The sequence below is a fragment of the Monodelphis domestica genome, chromosome 2, assembly GCF_027887165.1.
Source record: "Monodelphis domestica isolate mMonDom1 chromosome 2, mMonDom1.pri, whole genome shotgun sequence".
Classification (NCBI taxonomy): Eukaryota; Metazoa; Chordata; class Mammalia; order Didelphimorphia; family Didelphidae; genus Monodelphis; species Monodelphis domestica.
In genome coordinates, this window is record NC_077228.1 from 179,495,106 (window position 1) to 179,515,613 (window position 20,508).

General features: G+C 34.1%; 1 protein-coding gene across 2 annotated transcripts in view; it reads right to left on the reverse strand.

Annotated features, from left to right (window-relative positions):
- The window catches only part of CLTC (clathrin heavy chain), a 73,788-nt gene that overhangs the window by 36,025 nt on the left and 17,255 nt on the right, over positions 1-20,508 (reverse strand). For both annotated transcript variants that reach the window (XM_007481784.3, XM_016430314.2), the window contains exons 2-7: positions 9,102-9,309; positions 6,589-6,857; positions 5,326-5,487; positions 4,033-4,146; positions 3,306-3,479; positions 470-667 (exon numbers count right to left, since the gene is read on the reverse strand). In XM_007481784.3, the coding sequence (XP_007481846.1) occupies positions 470-667; positions 3,306-3,479; positions 4,033-4,146; positions 5,326-5,487; positions 6,589-6,857; positions 9,102-9,309 (1,125 nt within the window). The remainder of the gene's footprint in view (positions 1-469; positions 668-3,305; positions 3,480-4,032; positions 4,147-5,325; positions 5,488-6,588; positions 6,858-9,101; positions 9,310-20,508) is intronic.

Below are 20,508 nucleotides of genomic sequence, written 5' to 3' on the forward strand. Positions count from 1 at the left end.
ATTCTTATACTGTAAGAAATGCTGAATATGAAGAATCCTTTTTTTCCCTTCAGTAATGTTTTATTTTTTTCCCCAATTACATGTAAAAAATTTTTTTTTGGTATTTGTTTTCTAATATTTTGAATTCCAGAATATGTAGAATTCAAAGAAACTTAAGATATTTATGAATGGATAGTCATATAAACAGAAACAGAAAAATTTATACCATGACCTCAATAATGTAAAGGAACATAATGAAAGGCTTTAAGGATTTTGAGCAATACTATTAACAAATGATGGTCAGAGGAATGATACCAAAAAGAAGAGATTAAAAGTGACTAAGAAATCATCCTAATTAAACTCATAAGTAAAAAAGAAGCATTATTTGGCAAAGATTTTGATTCTTTCCTAACATAGCAAAAAATGGAAGGCATTTACCAAGCATATAAATGTTTTAAGAGTTTTGATGTGTTTTGTTTCCAAAAATTACCTTTGGTGCATTAGCAGCCACTTTTGCTGCCTCTGAGTAATTTCCTTGGGCAAAGAGAGCATTAAATTTCCGGGCAAAAAGCTCTTCAGCTCCAGCTAAGTTGTTACGCACAGCCATTCTCAAAGCCAGATCAGGATTCTGTAGGACGTTGGTGATGTAAGGAATTATATTCTCTTCTTCCACACACACTGACAGCACCTATAATTTAAATGTTGGGAGATAGTCAATATGAGTACTTAGTAAAAAAAAAATCTATTCTAAATATGTTTAAACTGTACTAGTATTCTCTCTGTTCATTAATGAAATTAGGATTTAATTATCTCACTTGGAAGAGGAAAAATATTAAGAAATGTGAAAATTAGAATGGAAATAGAGCCTTTGACAGATATCTACATTATGGTTCTTCATCTAGTGGTCTAATGTGGTTCCTCTGACAAATTAGTGAAAACAAGTTCTTTATTTCGTTACAATTTACTAATCCATGCCTTCTCTTATCTAGACTAAGTTCCAGATACTTGAAATTCATCTTTTACCTCTAATCTGGCCTAGGTTAAGTAACAATTTGGTTTAAGTCAGATGAAAGAGAATAAGTTCATAGAATCCCTAGCTTACCTCAAAGGCTAGCCTAAGTGCTATTTCCTATCATAAATCTATTCTTGTCCCTCTCCCTACTCCAAGTGCTTAGAGGGCCCCTCACCAAGGTAAGTTATTTTGTAAATACTTGCTTTCTTTTCTTCTCTTCTTATAAGCTTACCTTTTATTTAGAATTGATACTAATTATCAGTTCCAAGGCAATAAAAGGGCTAGAAAATGAAAATTAAGTGACTACTTGCCTAGGATAACACAGGTATAAAATGTCCATGGCCAAATCTGAACCCAGAATTCCCATCTCCAGAGATGGCTCTCTATTCAATGAACCACTTAACTGCCCTCATATTTGCCTTCTTTATATTCATGTTGTGTTCTCTCTCTGCAACTTTCAAAAGAAACTTAGATGCCAGAAGACTTCCACCAACTCTGATGTGGTTACAAATCTTAACTATCAGAATATACTCTAAGGTGATGGCTTTGCACTAGATATTAAGTCCCCACTTCCCTATTCCCTACAACTAGCAATATCTAAGATAATAAAACACTGCTTAAGAGAATCAGTATGTAATAATTACCCACTAGACTTCCACAATTTTTTTCTTTCCAACTAGGAAATGTTAACAAAATTAATATTTGACTGATTTCATCTTTATATTAGCTCCTGTTTCTACAGGCAAGATATACTGCAAAATATATTCTGTATTCCAGGGTATACATGTTTGCCCACATCAAAATCTACTTTTAAAAGAAATCAGTTAATATTTGTCCTCTTCCTCCACTCCCTCCATTATCACTACTCTTATCTTTTCGAAATAAGAGACTAAGTTCCAGTCTTCCCATCTTCATTTATAATTTTTATAGAAAAAACAAATGTAAATCTTACCAAATGTATAGGCTATTTTAACAAAACTTAGTATACATTACTACTAATGTCCCTACACGTCAAGATGGCTTTCTCCAAAACATAGAAGACTTGTATGAAATGATGCAAAGAACAAAGAACTTTTAAATTTGAGTTCTTTAAAAGCAGTTGTTTCATTCCTTACACTTGTATCCCTAGCACCCGGTACATAATACCCACTTAATATTGTGATTAATTGATAGAACCAAGGCAATCACACACACAATGGCTACATTAAAAAAAGGGGAATTCAATATTGAGAGGTAGCAAAACTAGTCCAACTTAATTCAGAGTTCTGTATAGCCTGTTAACTATATGGACTATTAACTATTACCTACCTAATAGGAAGGTTTGTTTTGAAGCACCTTTTATACCAAAACAAAATATATTTAGACAGGCATTTACTTTTGGCATGGGGAAGTTATAAAGGAGACACAACTGAAAAAGTAGAATAGTCAACTAAGATTAATTTTCAAATCAATCCTTAGAATCTTTTATTTCCCTAGAAATCAGCTTCAGGAAAAACATATTAAGAAAAGAATCCTGAAGGATCCAAGATTCTCTTAAATAATGAGGACTTTACTAAGGCCAATTGATGGATTAAAAAAATGTTAAATTTTAATCAAAGTTCAGTCTGAGTTAGATATGTTAAATATGTCTAATGAGGTAATAACTAAGACTAATCTGATATTTGGGGAATTTAACCTACTGGGCTTACCTTCAAAACATCTACAACAGTAAAACCAGAGAAAAAGGTTAATAAGCTTTACAATTTCTAACATTCTGGTTTGAGAAAAACCAGTTAGCATTATTAGCTATGAAAAATCATTTAGTTTCTGTGTTTCAGTTTCTTCATGAGTAAAATGGGAATGCTTATATTACCTCCCTACCACTTACCTTAGGTAGATGTTTTTTAAAATATGAAGTATTATATAAATTCAAGTTATTCTTAGTGAAGTACTTCCAACTACTTTATAATACTTTGAAAATATAAATAGTGCCGTGTTGGAAAGTCTAAAATTTTAAATCACTTGTGATATACAAGTCAGTCAATACCTTTTCCTAACTGAAGGATAGTATCTAAGTCAGTGCATGATGATTACTAAAACTTCAGTTTTCTTTAAATATTTAGTATTACTATTTAAAAATGTGAATTAATAGCAGGAAAAGATTTTCCCTACAACTTAAGAGTCTATAGAAATATACTTTCTATGGTAAGCATATAGTATCACAAAGTACCATTTGTTTTCCATAGGTAGAAAAGAACTTTTCAAAAGTTAAAGGAAAAAAGACCATCTCTTGAATTTGTCTTTGTTCCCTAAATGAAGTATAGAGATTCCTTACTTGTCCCTTTCTGTTTACACCAATAATTCCAGCTGTTGCTTCATGAGGTGCAGTAACAAAGATGGTTTCTCCACTGATTCTATTCATGTAGATGCAGGTGCCAGTCTCCAGGTCATATAAATGGATATATCCATATTTGGTAATCAAGAACACCACATCGTGTTTTTCACTGATCTAGAATAAGAAAATTAACACTTAAAAATAAATTGAAATCTGATCATAGAAATTGCTTTAATCTGTCATTACCTTTCTTTTAAGAATACTTTCAAGGTTTAAATGTTTAAACCAAACAACTTCTTTTTTCCATGCTTGCCCAGTCTAAGACCATATGTTTTTGGTATAAAAACTTAAAAACTAACACATAAGTATTCCATATAAAAGAGAAGTATAACAAATAGAGCAGCATTACAGAAGTAAGGCATTTCAGGATGATCAAAATTGACTATTCTTCTAAATACCACATAAAATTAAAAAAGGCTAAATTAACATTGGGAAGGGCAATTTTAAAAGACTAATTAATTGACACATATTTAATTCACTTAACATTTACTAATTGATTTTGTTGACTCCCCCTCCCCCCCATTACCAGTTTTGCTATTTTTTTCATTTTTGTGAATAAGATGGCTCTCTAGGAAGGATTAGTGGGAAGGTTACTGGGAGGAATTTTGGAAATGTAAAAAAAAAACAAAACAATAAAATTTATATTTAAAAAATTCTCTTAACATACCTGCATTGCCACAGGAAAATCATTTTGTGCTTCTGGAGGAAAGAAGACATCTACTGCTTTCTTTGGAAAAGGCTGATTCCCTGTAGGTGGTGTGCCAACTTCAATGATATGTAACTGTTTGACAAGATATAATCATATTTTTTATAAGAATATTCTTAAGGCCTGTATTTTTTTTTTTGAACAAGCAAAAATATCAACTGAAGATCAAGGAAATAGCATAACTCATCAGATCTTGACTACCTTACATTAACAGAGGGGAACACTAGCCTATATGACATCAAATTGTTGGGCTAGGTTTTGGGATTTATATAAAAAAAGTGGTAGAAGGCCAGGAATTCACAAAAACAAAAGTATAATTTAAAAATAAAACTCAGAATTCAGCTGAAAAGTTGCTCAATGCTTCTCCTGCCTTGGAAGGAGTCAATGTTCCTTTCTAAAAGTTGGTAATAATCAAATGTTTTGGTTTAAAAAAGGTTCCTATAGAACATAAAATAGAGTGAATAGGTCCAAGAACAGATCTTCTATTTAGTTCTCTCAAGAAAGCAAGATCTGACCTATGCAGTAAAAAAGAATATCTTATACATTAATCCACTGCCTTCATTGTAACTAGAAAGACTCAAAGTTATTATGGTAAACCACTGCAAGATCTCATTACAAAAGGCAAACAGAAAGCTAATAAACACAACAGTGAGGCCCCAGTAGAGAGTATAAGTGTATTATTGGGAGTATCTATATGAATGTCATTTTTATGTAAAGTATTAGTTATTACTTGGGGATTACAGAAAAGGCACCCCAAGTACTTGGATCTTGTAGTCTTACATAAAAAGGTATTCTAAGATGTCAAAAAAGGACTTTTTATTAGAAAAACTAATGAGCCTATTTTTCATTCTATCACTTCAAATCTAAATGGAAAATTCTCTTTGGAATCTCACTGGGATCCCCTAAAGAAATGGAAATTTCTAGCAATTTACTTCAAGCTGGTGACTACTAAATTTGTTACGTAGCTAACTGTCTTCATCTAAAAGGGATTCAGGTTATTTAATTTTTTAAAAAATGATTCAAAGGTTTTAGAGAATGATTACATATTTTAAAGATATCAGAAGGAATAAATTAATAATAATAGCCGGATCAACAATGTGCCTTAAATTGTAGGGACACTGGGATTATAAAAGGAAGAGTGAATTTTGGGAGTGAGATGTAGATAAGTATTTAAGAAGGTTCCTTTTATATTTTTTAGTTAGTTTGCTTAGCTTTTATATATTTCCAGTTCCAGTTTAAGAAGCCAAACTTTACCTTGCCTCCAGCTTGCCCCCTTACTGCAAAGCAAAACAGTGTTGACTCTTCAGCATTTCCTTCCATCTTAAATTGTGCAAAGCTAGCAGCATGTCCTTCAATGGGCTGAGACACTTTTCTGTCTACAGAATAAAGTTGCATGGCTCCCACCACACGATTTTGCTGCAAAGAAATCAGGTAACCAAGTTGATCACTTCTAAATAACAAAACCTTAACTTTTGACTTTATTAACAAGATATTCAACCAATAACAATACTTTATAATTTCCTGAGATCAATTTATTTTATGTTATTGATCCATTTTAAAGCTAGCTATAGTGCCTCATGCTAACAATTTAGGAATTAAGAGCACAATATTTTCTCTGTAGATGGCAACCTAAGGATGTACAGTATTTCAAATATGATTGCTAAAGAAAGATAAAGAATAGAATTCTGGAATGTCAGACCTAGAAGGGATACTAGAGAATTAATCCAACTCACTGTACAAATGAGAGACAATCAAGGCTCAGAAATTAAATGTCTTACCCAAGATCATACAGAATCATGACTAATATCCAAGTTTCCATAGTCCACGCAGTGCTCTTTATTACCTTACCTCTAATTTATAAGAGAATTCATAATTTAGGGTTAAAAAAACCCAGGCGAATGAAAGAGTATGCTTATATGTATATAAGTGTATGTGTGTACACACACACACACACACACACACACACACTCTCTCTCTGTCTCTCTCTCTCTCTCTCAGTCTCTCTCTCTCTCTCTGTCTCTCTCTCTCTCTCAGTCTCTCTCTCTCTCTCTCTCAGTCTCTCTCTCTCTCTCTCTCTCTCTCTCTCTCTCTCTCTCTCTCTCTCTCTCTCTCTCTCTCATATGCTCAACTATATTACAGGCTCCAGATCAGTGTCAGACTCAAATAGAAATGGATCCCTGTGGGCAGCATATTGACGAAACCTATTATTATATAGACTGTTACCATATTCCCACTTATTTTATTAAATATTGTGGTCCGTGTGAATTTGATGCCTCTGTCTTAGATAATTATCAGGCTTTGAATCCTTTGCAATAGGTCATATTTGGTTGCTTCCCAAAGTAAGGGAAGAAAAAGGAATTTAAATAAACCAAGAGGTCTAGTATTGTAAGCAAATTCTTCCCATTTAACCAAGTTAACCACAGTTCTAGATAGGACTTTATATGTGATGGTTTATTTTGAAATTTACTTCTGAGTATGAATCTCTATTTCTCATTAACCTACATAAAACTGTAGTACCTGTGCAGATATGCCAGTAAGAAGTAACCACTTCTGCTTTGCATCTGTACGATAGTTGATAATCTGGCAACCAGCAAGACTAGAATGGCGATCAAACATCTTCACTGGTTGTGACTCTCCTTCCATACTCCAATGATAGACTGCATTGTCCGTAACAAGGGCAACAGTGTTCAAAGAGATCCATTTCCAAAAGGTGACATCATCAGTCATGGTGTGAGCCTTCATTTTACTTTTCATTTCAATGTTAAATATCTGAAGTGTTTTCCCAGCTTTAAAATAGAAAAAGGTTGATTTTTAAAACCTAGATTCAATATAAACACTAGCTTTGTAGTTTCTGCATCTTCACACCACCTCCAGCTGAAGAGTCACTACTGCACTAATACTAGTTATAGAATCATTAAATTCATAACAAAAACAATATTAAAGAGTTAATGGCTAAAATACTACCGAAGAGATCTGGAGCAGTAAGTTATCTCTATCTAAGCTATTTATGCTTTAGCTTAGTATTGACAAAGTTAACTTTCCAAAGGCAATATAAAAGACAAAAATGAAGATCAACAACCTAGTTAATTCTGATAATCTTGATTATGTAGCCATCTAAGCCTTGAATTGAGACAACACTAACAAAGCACAACACTCTGACAAAAGGATGGAAAACACTCGGGTTAATCTTATAACTGATTGGAAGCCAATTTTTTTCTATTTATAACTACTTAGTTCTAGGTACACTAAGCAGAACACGTGTGTACAGACACATGTGATCTTTGTAAGATAGGCATACTCCCTCTGAACTTATGGAAGCTGCTTCTTGAAGAAAGAGGATCCACTTAAACTCTGCCTTGTCACTCATATATCAAGAAAATGAATTCATGCTACATCTACTTGGTTTAAATTACAAGGGAAAAGGAAAAAAGAAATGCAAGGAAAGGTAAAATATACTAAAGGGTTAGAAAAGGTCACAGTACATGGTTAATATACTGGAGGCAAGAATAAAGTTCAAGCTTCACCCCAATAAGACAGCTTACATTTAGTCCCAGAAGGAAGAAATGTGCCTTGAGTCTGAAATGTGCCCAGAGCTAGCTGCAGGTTTCAGAATAAGGGCTCATATGTAAAAATGTGGTTTGAGAGCCCTGATGGTCTCCCAAAAGCAAAGACAACTTAGTTTAGACATATATATTTGTGGGGAAAGGTATATTTATATTTATATGTATATGTAATCAGAACAAAGTCCTTAGAAGTTAAGGATAAGAATCAGCAGCTAAGATATGAGACCACATTTCTGGGCCAGAAAATATTTGGCTCCTATAAGATGCTATTTTTCCCAAGAGAAACAAGAAATAATTTTGTACTTGTTGCCATTTAGTCACATAGGGAAAAGCTTTCCCTAAAATATAAATAATATTTCCATCCTGCACAATATGCAAAGCACACTAAAGGCAAAAACCAGACTTGGAAAAATTGTGATAGTTATAGTCCTGTTTATAAAAAGTAGCTTAAAGTTAATATAATTAGCCATGTAGGAAACAGTGTCTTGAAATGACATAACTTTCTTCCTCATACAGAACTTAGATTTCATTCAAACAGTAAGAAAAAAAGTTTAATATAAATGCCTATTAATTATGCTATAGTAATGAGCTCTGGAAACCGTTTCAACTCATTACATTTTCTTTTCATAGAACAGGACAATAACTAATACAATCTAAATAGAGAACTCACCATCTGCATACACATAAGAAAGCATTAAAAAATATAATAGTAACATTACAGTTAGAGAAAGTATTCTAATAAAAATATTTGAGTACCTTCAAAAGGCACTTGAACATAAGCTCTGTGAGGATAGGGACAGTGACTCATCTAGACTCTGTATCTCCCCTAGAACCTGCAGAAAGTAGGTAACTTCAGAAAGGTCTTTTGAACTGAAGAGGAAGAAACTAGGGAGTATGTAGCTAATTAGATTTAATCAGTAACACTAATTACAACCATAGCATGAAGAGATTCAAATTTCACACTGCCAAGTTGACTGTTGAACTTAAAATTGTTACATGTATCAATTCTGTGAGCTTTGAATATCTTCTGTAAGAAGTACAGTTAAATGGCCTCAGTTTCTGAGGAAAGTTAAACATTGTGGCTCAAGAAGGTATCAATGGCAATGTTCTGCTTTTTCATGATATTAAAACTGATGTTTGTATTTCAAGTCTAATTATACAGATAGCTAATTCCACTATATTTTATTCTAAATTTTTCTTAAGGTCTTAAAGACTCTCTTAATAGAATTAGATAAAAATCATATAGTCCCATCTACACTTGAATAATAATGCCATTGTATTGAACAATAGCTAAAAATCATGTTTCACAGAATCTTAGCAGTCCACAAACAGCTAAAATTTCAACATTAGGCTTAATCTTTGCCAATCTAGATAATTTTTGTCAAATATAACAAGTACACTAACATTCAAAACTAATTTATATCTTCAAAGGGAATAATTTTAAATATTAATATTGGTTCATTATACCTTTTAATGCAATCACTTTGCTAGCTGGATTCATGATGGCGCTGTCAGCTGAAATTGGTCGACGAATGGGATTACTTGGATCATTCATATCAATGATTACCACCTGGGCTTGCTCTCCTACTTTTTCTCTAATGCAGATGAATTTGTCCGACTCCATAGTCAAAGTACTGAAGCCAATATTTGCTGGGTTGATACCCAGATTCTGGAGCTGAAAGAAAGATAGATCCATTAATAGAGAATAGGGCAAAAAATAATTACACAGTCAATACCATTGTTACTATTAAGTAATTAGAAAAAGACATTTAATTGAATATTCTAAAATATCAGGTGCCATAATAGTTTTTCATTATCCACTGCCACAGGCCAGGCTAGGTGGTATAGTGGATAGATTAATAGACCTGGAATCAGGAAGACTCCTATTCCTAAATTCAAATCTGGCCTCAGACACTAGTTTGTGAACTTGGGCAAGTCAACCCTGATGATATCAGTTTCCTCCCTTATAAAATAAACCGGAGAAGGAAATAGCAAACCACTTCAATATCTCTGCCAAGACAACTCCAAATGGGATCAGGAAGAGTGGGATACAACTGAAAAGACCAAACAACAACAAAACCCTGCTGCCCTGATTACACAAATTAAGGCAATTACAAACAAAAGGCAGTAATGGTTTCTGCTTTACAGAATCTACATAACGCTGGATCCAGGTCCACATATGAATTTAACACAGAATTAAAAATACCCAGCTAGAAATCAGAAATTGTTAAGCCAATGTGCCATAGTTAGCAGTTATGGTTCTACATTATGTCCTGGTAAGTAATCTGCCTTAATTCCCTTCCCAGAATGACGTCTTCCCTTCAGAATACATGGTATCTGTTTTATAAGTATCTATACATGCAAATTGTCCTCATTTCCCTCATAATATAAGCTCCTTGAGAGCAGGTACTGTTATTTTAATATCACATCTAGCACAGTACATGGAATAAAGTAGGTATTTAATATATATTGCTTGCTATTAAGCAAGATACATTGGAATATGTAGTCATCAATTTCTCCCTCCAATAAATAGAGTATAATCTGCAGGGACTCCATATTCTCATCTCTCAAACCTGTAACTGTTTATGGGCACAGAACACTGTGTGCCCGATAGCCTGAAAAAATGAACTGCCCTAATGAAGCTCACAATCTAGTTGTGGCAATTACCTCACTTTTGTGCATTCTGGATACAGTACAAAACTCACATAAAAAAGTGAGGGGCAAAGTATCATGTGTGATCTAACAATGTAAGAATTACTAGTAACTAACTGGATCAAGGAAAATTTTAAAACACTTGAGAAAGATTTTTTTTTAATATAGAAAAAGCAGAGATGTGAGGGAGCAAAGAGCAAGGAAGATTCCATTAGTTTGGAGAATGCTAAAATAATAGTTACTTTATAGCATGATATATAGAGAGATGCTGGAAAAGTAAGGTGTTTTGAGGTTGTCTAGCATCTTTGGAAGTCTTGGTAAAGAATCTGAAACTATATTCACTAGGCCCTCAAAATAAATGGTCACAGGGCAGCTGGGTAGCTCAGTGGATTGAGAGCCCAGCCTAGAGATGGGAGGTCCTAAATTCAAATCTGGCCTCAGACACTTTCTAGCTGTATGACCCTGGGCAAGTCACTTAACCCCCACTGCCTAGCCCTTATCACTCTTCTGTCCTGGAACTAATACATAATACACAGTATGGATTCTAAGGTGGAAGGTAAAGGGTCCAAAAATAAACAAACAAATAAATGAATGAGCAAATAAATAAATAAATAAATGGTCACTATTGGACTAAGAGATATGTCACAACTAGCTTTAAAATGTAATTTTTTAAAAAAGTATTTGCATGAGAATATAGTGGCAGTTTGATAACTCTGTGGATAGAGCACTAAGCCTATAGAGTCAAGAATACTTGAGTCTAGCTTTGGACACTTATAAATGTTATAACACCTGGTTAAGTCACTTAACATCTATTTGCCTTAATCCACTGGAGAGGGAAATGGCAAACCACTCCTGTATCTTTGCTGAGAAGACTCCATGGACAATTTGATCCACAGAATCACGAAGAGTTGGACATGACTGAAAAATAAACAGAAACATTGGCTGGTTATGGAGAACCACTTAAATGTAGGGTAGGTAGGTGGTGCAGTGGATAGTGTTGAGTCTGGAGTCAGGAAGCCCTGAGTTCAAAGCTAGCTTCAGATTCTAGCTATATATTCTCTGTTTGCCTCACAACTTTTACTTGCCCCAGTTTCCTCAGCTGTAAAATGGAGATATTAGCACCTACTCCCTAAAGTATTTGTGAGGATCAAATGAGATAACTTAAAATGCTTTTATCAAAGCATCTGGCACATAATAAGCACTACATAAATGCTAGCTATTATGTTTAGGGTGATAAGTTATGGTATAACTAAGTTATAAGAGGATGCTATATTGGGACACCTGAAGACTTCTACAGTATTTGATTATCACTAGCTATTAAATCAACTTCCTTTACGTTATTTTGGTACTAGATTTAGGGAGAATCTTGATGGGACAAGGATTGGACAAAGTGGCCTCTTAAGGTCCAACTCTCAGATTTCATAAATCAATTAGTCATGAAAACAGCTATGTTCATACCTGTTCTATCTTGAAACTAAAAAAGGAGGATATTATTTATTCCTATTAAAGGAATAGAAATAATGAAATAACTTAAGAAGGAAGCTCCAGGGTACCTTAAATGCAGTAATAATCAGGGGGCAGCTGGGTAGCTCAGTGGATTGAGAGCCAGGCCTAGAGACGGGAGGTCCTAGGTTCAAGTCTGGCCTCAGACACTTCCTAGCTGTGTGACCCTGGGCAAGTCACCTGACCCCCACTGCCTAGCCCTTACACAGTATTGACTCCAAGATGGAAGGTAAGGGTTAAAAAAAAAATGCAGTAATAATCATGTGGCTCTATACTATGAATATATTATAGAAGGAAGGAGTAAAGAATCACCTAGTATTTAACAACTATCTGGACCAGTGAGGAGGGGTGGGGGCAGGGGGGGGAGGTGCAGATAACAAGAAAATAATCTTCATTTAATAAAGTTGTAAAATATAAAAATGAACCCATACAAATCACCAAGCATTTCTCTATATTGTCAACAAAATACAACAGGAACAGACAGAAGGAGAAAAGTCCATTTAAAATAACTACACATCATATAAAATACATGGGAGTCTACCTGTCAAGACACACATAAGAATTATATAAATAACAAAGCATTTTTTATACAAAGCACTCTTTACACAAATAAACATCTAGATAATGGAAAATACTAACTGTTCATGGGTAGGGTAAGCCAATACAATAAAAATGACAAATCTACCTAAATTATTCAGTGTTATACCAACCAAACTATCAAAGAATTACTTTATATAGCTAGGAAAAAATACAAAATTCACTGGAAAAACAAAAGGCCAAAAATATCAAGTGAATCAGTGAAAAAAAAATTGGAAGGAGGGAGTCTGTTTCAAACAGATTTAAATCATACTTCAGAGCTATAATCATCAGAACAATTTGGTATTGGGTAAGAGAGAAGTTTAACAGATTAGGTATACAATATGCAGAAGCAAATGAATACAGGAGCCTAGTTTTTGATAAATCCAAAGATCCCAGCAATTGAGGCAAGAACTTGCTATTTAACAAAATGGTTGGGAAAATAATCTGGCAGAAACTAGGCATGGACCATTTTCTCATACTATATATACCAAGATAATTGCATGATTTAGACAAAAGGGTAATATATCACAAGCAAATTTGTGGAACAGAAAGAAATTATCCATTATATCTATGGATGGAGAAAGAATTCATGAGCAAACAAAGGAAAGAAAGTTCACAGGAAGCAAAATGGATAGTTTTGATTATATAAAACTTAAAAATATTTACATTAATAAAACCAATGCAATTAAAATTAGAAGAAAAGCAGGAAACTAGGAAAAATCTTTGCAGCAAATTTTTCTGATAAAGGTTCATTTATATATACATATGTATATAAAAACAAACATACCTATAGAATAGAGTAAGATTTCTAAGAAAAGAGCCATACTCCAATTAATAAATGGGCAATGAATGTGAATAGGCAGTTTTCAAAGGAAGAAACCCAACACCTCAACATAATATGAAAAAATATTCTAAATCACTAATAACTAGAAAAATACAAAATTTTAAAACTCTGAGTTACACTCCCATTCCCACTAGGTTGGCTAAAAATAGAAAAGGAAAAGGATGTGTTGGAAATGATGTAAGAAAACAAGTATACTGTTGGTAGAGCTGTGAAATAGTCCAATCAATTTAGAACTATGTCAAGAGGCTATTAAACTATACATATCCTTTCACCCAGCAATTCCACTACTAGGTCTATACCCCAGGGAGATAAAAGGAAAAGGAAAAGGACCTATATTTGCAAAAAAAAAAATTCATAACATCTTTTTGGGTTTTTTTTTAGTGGTGGCAAAGAACTGAAAAGATAGGGGATGCTCATCAGTTGGGGAATGGCTGAACAAGTTGTGGTATGATTGTGCTATAAGAAATGGTGATCTATATGTTCAGAAAAAAACTGGAAAGACTTACATAAATGGACACAAAATGAAATGAGCAGAACCAGGAGAACATTGTATAAAATAACAGCAATATTGTATGATAGTCAGCTATGAAACGACAAACCAAGACAATTTCAAAGGACTCATGATGAAAAATTATATCCACATTCAGAGAAAGAACTGATAGAATCTGAATGTATCATTCTTGTTTTTTAGGGGTTTTTTGGGGATCTGTTTTCTTTCCCAACATCAATGGAAATATGTTTTACATGACTGATTATGATATGCATCTAAGCACTTGCCTTCCCAAGGAAGGAATGAAGGGGGAAAAGAATCTGAAACTACAAAACTATAACAAATTAATGTTAAAATTGTATTCATTTGTAATTGAGAGGAAAAAAACAAAACCATTTTTAAAAGAAGATAATTGAGGCAATTAGGTGGATGGAGCCAGGTCTCCAGGCAAGAGGTCCTGGGTTGAAATCTGGCCTCAGACATTTCCTAGCTATGTGACCCTGAGTAAATCACATAATCCCAAATGCCTAGTCCTTTCCTCTCTTCTGCCTTGGAACCAAAACATCCTAAGATGGTAGGTAAAGGTTTTTTGTTTTTTTTTTAATAAATATTTTTAACTAAGATAATCAACTTCAACAGACTCTGATCACCACAATTCCAAAGGACTCATGCTGAAACATGCCACACACCTCCAGATAGAGAATTGATGGCTTCAGAGTACATTTTTCTCTTCCTTGCTTTAAAAAAAAAAAAACTAAAGTAAAAATTTGTTTTGAATGACTATATATAATTTTAATAGTCTTTTTCCCCCTCCTGTCTTCTGATTGAGTAGGAGAAAGGAGAAGAGATAATTTGAAAACAAAAAAATTTTAAAATGCTCTGCTTTAAAAAAATATGTATTTTTAAAAAACATGTTTAAAAACACAAGTTCCCTCTGGGGAAGTCATTTAACCCCGTGCCTCAGTGTCCTCATCTGTAAAATGAGGATAGCACCATATTTTTTATTTGTTCTTTATTTATATAGTGACTTGAGGGTGTATTGTACTCTACCTTTTACTTCCTTCTCATACCTCAATAACTTTCAGGAACAGTCAGTTATCAATTTAGTCACTGGAAAGCAGCAGAATTGAGCCAAGTGAACTGTCTATAACTAGGAATACAAATACACTAATAGGATAAGTTAACCCTTTTTACAGCTGCCAAAGTATATATAGTATAGAGACATCAGTTAGAACAGCTATATAGCTTTTAATTAAATGAATTATGATAAGGTTATCCTTGTAATAGCACTTTATAGTGGCTAGAGCATTGGATCTTAGAAGCAGCAAAATGCAAATCTTGCTTCAAACTCTTAAATGACTATAGAACTCTGTGCAAGTCAAAGTTAGGGCCTCTATTTCTTCATCTATAAAACGAGGGTAATTAATACTTCATTGTGCTATCATGAGACTTCAATGAAACAATATAATGCAAAAAGTTATATAAATATTAGCCATTATCACTTTACTTTATGTCCTATTTCCATTTAACACTAGATTTAGTTGGATTATATTTCTCCTGTGCTTTAGGAGTATGTGACAGCACCTACCAGCATAGCTACTATTTTATTAACTTCCTAATTCATTAAATAGGAAAAACTATCCCAACCTATCTCAAAGAATGCTAAAGCAAGAACAACATCTGAAAAGTGAACTTTTCTTCTGTCATTAAGAAATCACATAGGTAGCTCACTGCATTTAGAGCCAGGCCTAGAAAAAGGAAGACCTCAATTCAAATCTGGATTCAAACACTTCCTAACTCTGTGATCCTGGACAAGTCACTTACACCTCACTGCCTAATTTCTATTGCCCTTCTGCCTTGGAGTACTGATTCTAAGATGGAAGGTAAGACTTTAAAAAACAAAATTCATGTAATACTCCTAAGCCCTACCTCAATAAGACAAGGTGTACACTTCACCCTTCATTAAATGTCCATGTCAAATGTTTACCTGAACTATGAAAGTCAAGTCTCACAATTTTTTATATGCTGAGCAAAAAAAAAAAAAAAAGTTGAGTGAAAGCAATTTGATTTTACCTTAAAGATAAGCCCAGGTAGAATTTTCAACCCATAAACTAGATCCTCTCTTCTCCTATTATACCTACCCCCCCCCCTCCAATAAAGGAAGGTCAACTCCTGAATTTTTATCCTATTTAATAAGAAATCCAATCGGTTATAATTGGAATAATACCATATAGCTATTTGACCAAATGAGGTTTGATAATAACCTGCTTATTTACATATTTCTCAGCAATACTCATATATACCAAACTCTTCTCCCCCCTCAACTTAAAATCAAGCCAGTTTCTTCAACTTGTAGTCTTAGACTACAAGGCACTTAGACTAGAGGCACTGAAAGGTTAAGTGATTTGCCCAAGGTCACACAGCCAATATGAATCAAAATTGGAATTTGAACCCAGGCCTTCCTAAATTAAGTTCTCTATTCATTGAGGAATATTGCCTTTATACTTAGCAACAGCTGTAATTGTAATAGGTTTATTTGGGGGGGGGGCAACATGAGAATTACATATATCAAATGTGCCTTTGATTTCATTTTTCTAAAAGGCAGTCTAAGGAATAAAACCAGCAACTGAATATTGCTACATTCATTTAAACTTTGACCACTGCTACTTGTTTAAGCAAGTAGAAACCACACCTCTTAGTAGGTGGCCATTATACAACTGAAAGATCACCACTCCTTAAATAGGTGTGGTACCCATACAAATCATAGTTCATTCATTCAAGATCCTGTGGAGTTGTTTTTTAGTCTGACTGTAAAACCAAAACCTAGTTCATAAATGTACAAATTAAAAAGGTATAGTTCTATGTAAAGTTCTAAAATGCAATTTAAACTTCTATTCTTAAATTCTGTGCCATGGACTACCCTTTGGCAATCTGACACATGTTTTAAAAATGTGTAAAACACAGGATTACAAAGGAAACAAATTATATTGCAATTTTGTTGTTAGTCATGTCAGACCCTTCATGACCCCATTTGGGTTTTCTTGACACAGACATTGGAATGGCTTTGCCATTTCCTTCTCCAGCTCATTTTATACATTACAAAACTGAGGGAAAAAGATTAAGTTACTTGACCTGGGTTACACAGCAAGTAAATGTCTAAGGACAGATTTGAAATCAGGGAAAATGGGTCTTCTTAACTCCAGGCCCAGTACTCTTATTCACTGTACTACTTGGCTGTCCCTGAAACAGTTATTTAAAAAAAAAATCCTCCCCCATATTTGTCATGTTTCATTCTTTGTATCCCCAGCAGTACCTAGAACACAAAATTTATCAAATGCTTGCTCATAAAAAGAAATATTGCTTCAACATCCCTATATTTAAGAAATTTTTGCTCAGAAAATTTCTTAAACAATTATTACTGAAACAAGCGCCAAGCCAAAGAAGCAATTGTGACAGAAATGAAAAATCTTTTATTTCTGTGATTTGCATTACTAAGTATTCTATCCTATTCACGTGACATTAATACACAAGAGAGCACTCAACTTGGAAACAGGAAGATCTGGGCTTGAATCTTCAGTCAGGTATGTTCAAGCTTCGTGACCCAGAGCAATCCTTAACCTTCCTAGGTCTCATCTACAATATAAGGAGGCTGAACTCAATGACTTTTAAGGTACCTATTTTCCAGCTCTCGATTTGTGATTGAATGTTTCTCTTTCCAGTACAATTGACCTTGTGACATTTGACTATGTGGAGGTAAAAAATGTTATGTCAAGTGGTCACATATTATCTAATTGCCCATAGTCCCAAAAGGAGCTTTCTACAAAGAATGGGACTGTTCAGTGATGAATTATATAGTGAGCACACCCAGAAATCATAAAACACACTAAGGGTAAGCAACACAAGCTATCAGCTAGAAAGTTACTTGGTTACATATTGTGTCTTCAATAGAAGGCAAGCTTTCCCAGGTCAAGGATTTTTTTTGTCCTTTCATCCCCATGTCTAGCATAGCTCTTGCACAGCTTAAGCCTTTAACATGATTCATTAAATTGCTTAAAAAGCGGAAATAGTAAACTGTTATTTGAGGATTTGGTAGCTTTCTAGTCTTAGGAGGTATCAGAGATGCCAGATAATGCTTCCTGCAGAAAGAGCTTATAGATGAACTTCAGGAAAATTAAGTTCTAGCCCTTTATCCAGAAATATGACTTTAGACTTCAGTGCCTACTTGATTCATGTGTAAAATAATACTCCCACTTGTTCCACTGAATTCACAAGTACATGGAAGATAATATGGGTTTATGTGTGATAATTGAGAAACTTGCATTTGCAATGAATCTCAGTTCACAGATACTCCAAGAGTACAGATCACAACTCTGCCAGGCCTTCTCATCCTGTGTGATTTTTGCCCAAGTCCTTCCATAATCTATGCAACATGCTGAAGCCTTAAAACTGTGGGTAGCAGGTACAGCAGCACACTGTCTATGTTACCCTTAATTCTTACTACACATCAAGTCTCTTTTCCCAAACACAAATTTCCTAGATATTTTTTATACTACCTGCATACAAATCACCATTAGCAATATGCTGTATAGTCTCACACCCACTATGCAACTCTTTTTTGGGTCACTACAATTTTGATATTTCCAAAATTGTGGTCTTCTATGATATATAGACATGTAAAATCACTGAATGATCACTACCATTAAACAGATGGCCACACATGTCAGAGGACAAACTTGGAATTATTGTAAGCACTATACAAATTCCCAAATACAATCCAGTATGCTCTTTTTTTCCTATTCAATTTTAAGCCCCACTCATTTTACCTAAGATACATGTACTGATGAATTAACTGAATAAGCTGCCCATTCAACTACATAATACTGGCATTCGTGTATCTATTTTACACCTCACTTAATAGAGATAAAATTGTTTCTATATCAACTCATCTTGTATATTTGTACTCGATTCAAAAACTATATTTGCATGTAAGCTTATTCTTAATCTATACCACCATTAGTTTCCTAAAATACTTCAAACAAAACAATCCGCTTCCTTAACTCAGTGGAGAGCCAACACTGAGGGAAAAGTGTTAAAATTTGAAGGCGAGGAGGGCTTGGATTCAAATCCTACTGGTTACAGTGTGATCTTAAGCAAGACATTTAGTCTCTCTGGGTCTGATAACAGACAACAATACATTCACAGCATACCTATAATATTCCAAACTATTTCCAGGAACTGTATCAATACGTACTGAACAAAAATAGATAAGGAAAGAAATGTTTGTCACTTCACTGCAAGATCCCAGAAACTAAGTATAAAGAGACCAAGTACCTTAAGATCAAAGTTCCTAATTGGAAGGTGTCTCCAGTGTGTGTGGGGGCAGGGGCGCACACCTGCTATGGTCATATTAATATTAATTATTAATCAACTATTTCTCAGTTTTAGCATGATAGAGAAGCATAAGGAGGACATTTTCAATAGCCAATGCTTATTCTAAGAGCTACTACTGAAATGTATGCCTCAGCTTAGTTCAGTTTCTGAAAGGTCACCCACCCTAAGAATTGACTGCTCTATATATCCCTGAATCATAGATAAAAAACTGGAAGGAGAACCTTAGAGGATATCTAGTTCAAATGCCTCCTTTTACAACTGAGAAAACCAAGTCCTGGAAAGATGAAGTGATTTCATGAAAGTCACGTTCCCTGATCATAATAAGAATGAAAGTTAATTCTATCTCGACTACACTCACTCCCCTCCTAAAAAAGAAGCATTTCACCATGCCCAACATTCCAAGCAAATGTTATAAGACAGTTGTTACCATATAGCAGAGACACTCATGGCCTAACAGAGCCACATCAACATCTTCTAGCAGATATTTTTTTTTCCTTTAATCTCTAAATAACTATGTTACTCCCTTGGCTCAAGAAACTTCAACGATTCCCTATTATTTCTAGAATAAAATGTCAACTCCTATGTTTAATATTTCAAAAACTTTGCCATCAAGCTTCAACCTACCTTTCCAGGTCAATTAAATACCCCTTACATACCTTCTACATTTCAGCTAAGCTAGTCTACATTTTCCAGGACATGGATGTCTGTTCTCTATTTCTGGCACAGTTTTTCACATGTATGAAAATTTCTCCCTCCTCACTTTTGCCTCTTGAAGTCCTCAGCACCCCGTTTAGGCCCTGCTAAACTGTGTCAACTTCATGCTTTTCCTAATTTACCTGGTTATTAAGGGGTACAATCCCTCAACTTCCCCAGACATACAACTATTTACCTTGTCTGTATTTTGTATTTATTTACACATAGATATTTCCTGTCAACAGGATGTAAACTTTTTTAGGAAAGAACTCCTCCCAGCACAGTAGGAATTTAACAAAAGCTTGCTGAATTGAAGGCTATTAATGAAGACACGTCCTTCTAGCTGAAAGTTCAACTACAGCAGTTATATAATAATTATACTAAAAATACCAACGGTATCACGTTTACATTGTCTTTAAATCAACATTTTATTATCTGCTGAATTCAGCTGTTTAAGATGTTTATTTAGAGAAATGGTTGTGAATTTCACTTGGTCTTATAACAGGTTAGTGATCTCTAGGTACTTTTGCTTCCCAATTTTTCTGAAAGTCTTGTGGAAGATTGTAAATTTTAAATAGGTGCTATTTTATGATTTCCTGTTAGTGTAATGCAGTCAAGATAATTTTAACCATATTTCCTATTGCTTAACAATATTTCTAAGGCTTCCCAAATTCAATCATGGCAATTAAGTTTTTGGCACCAATATTTTTAATTGCTCTGAA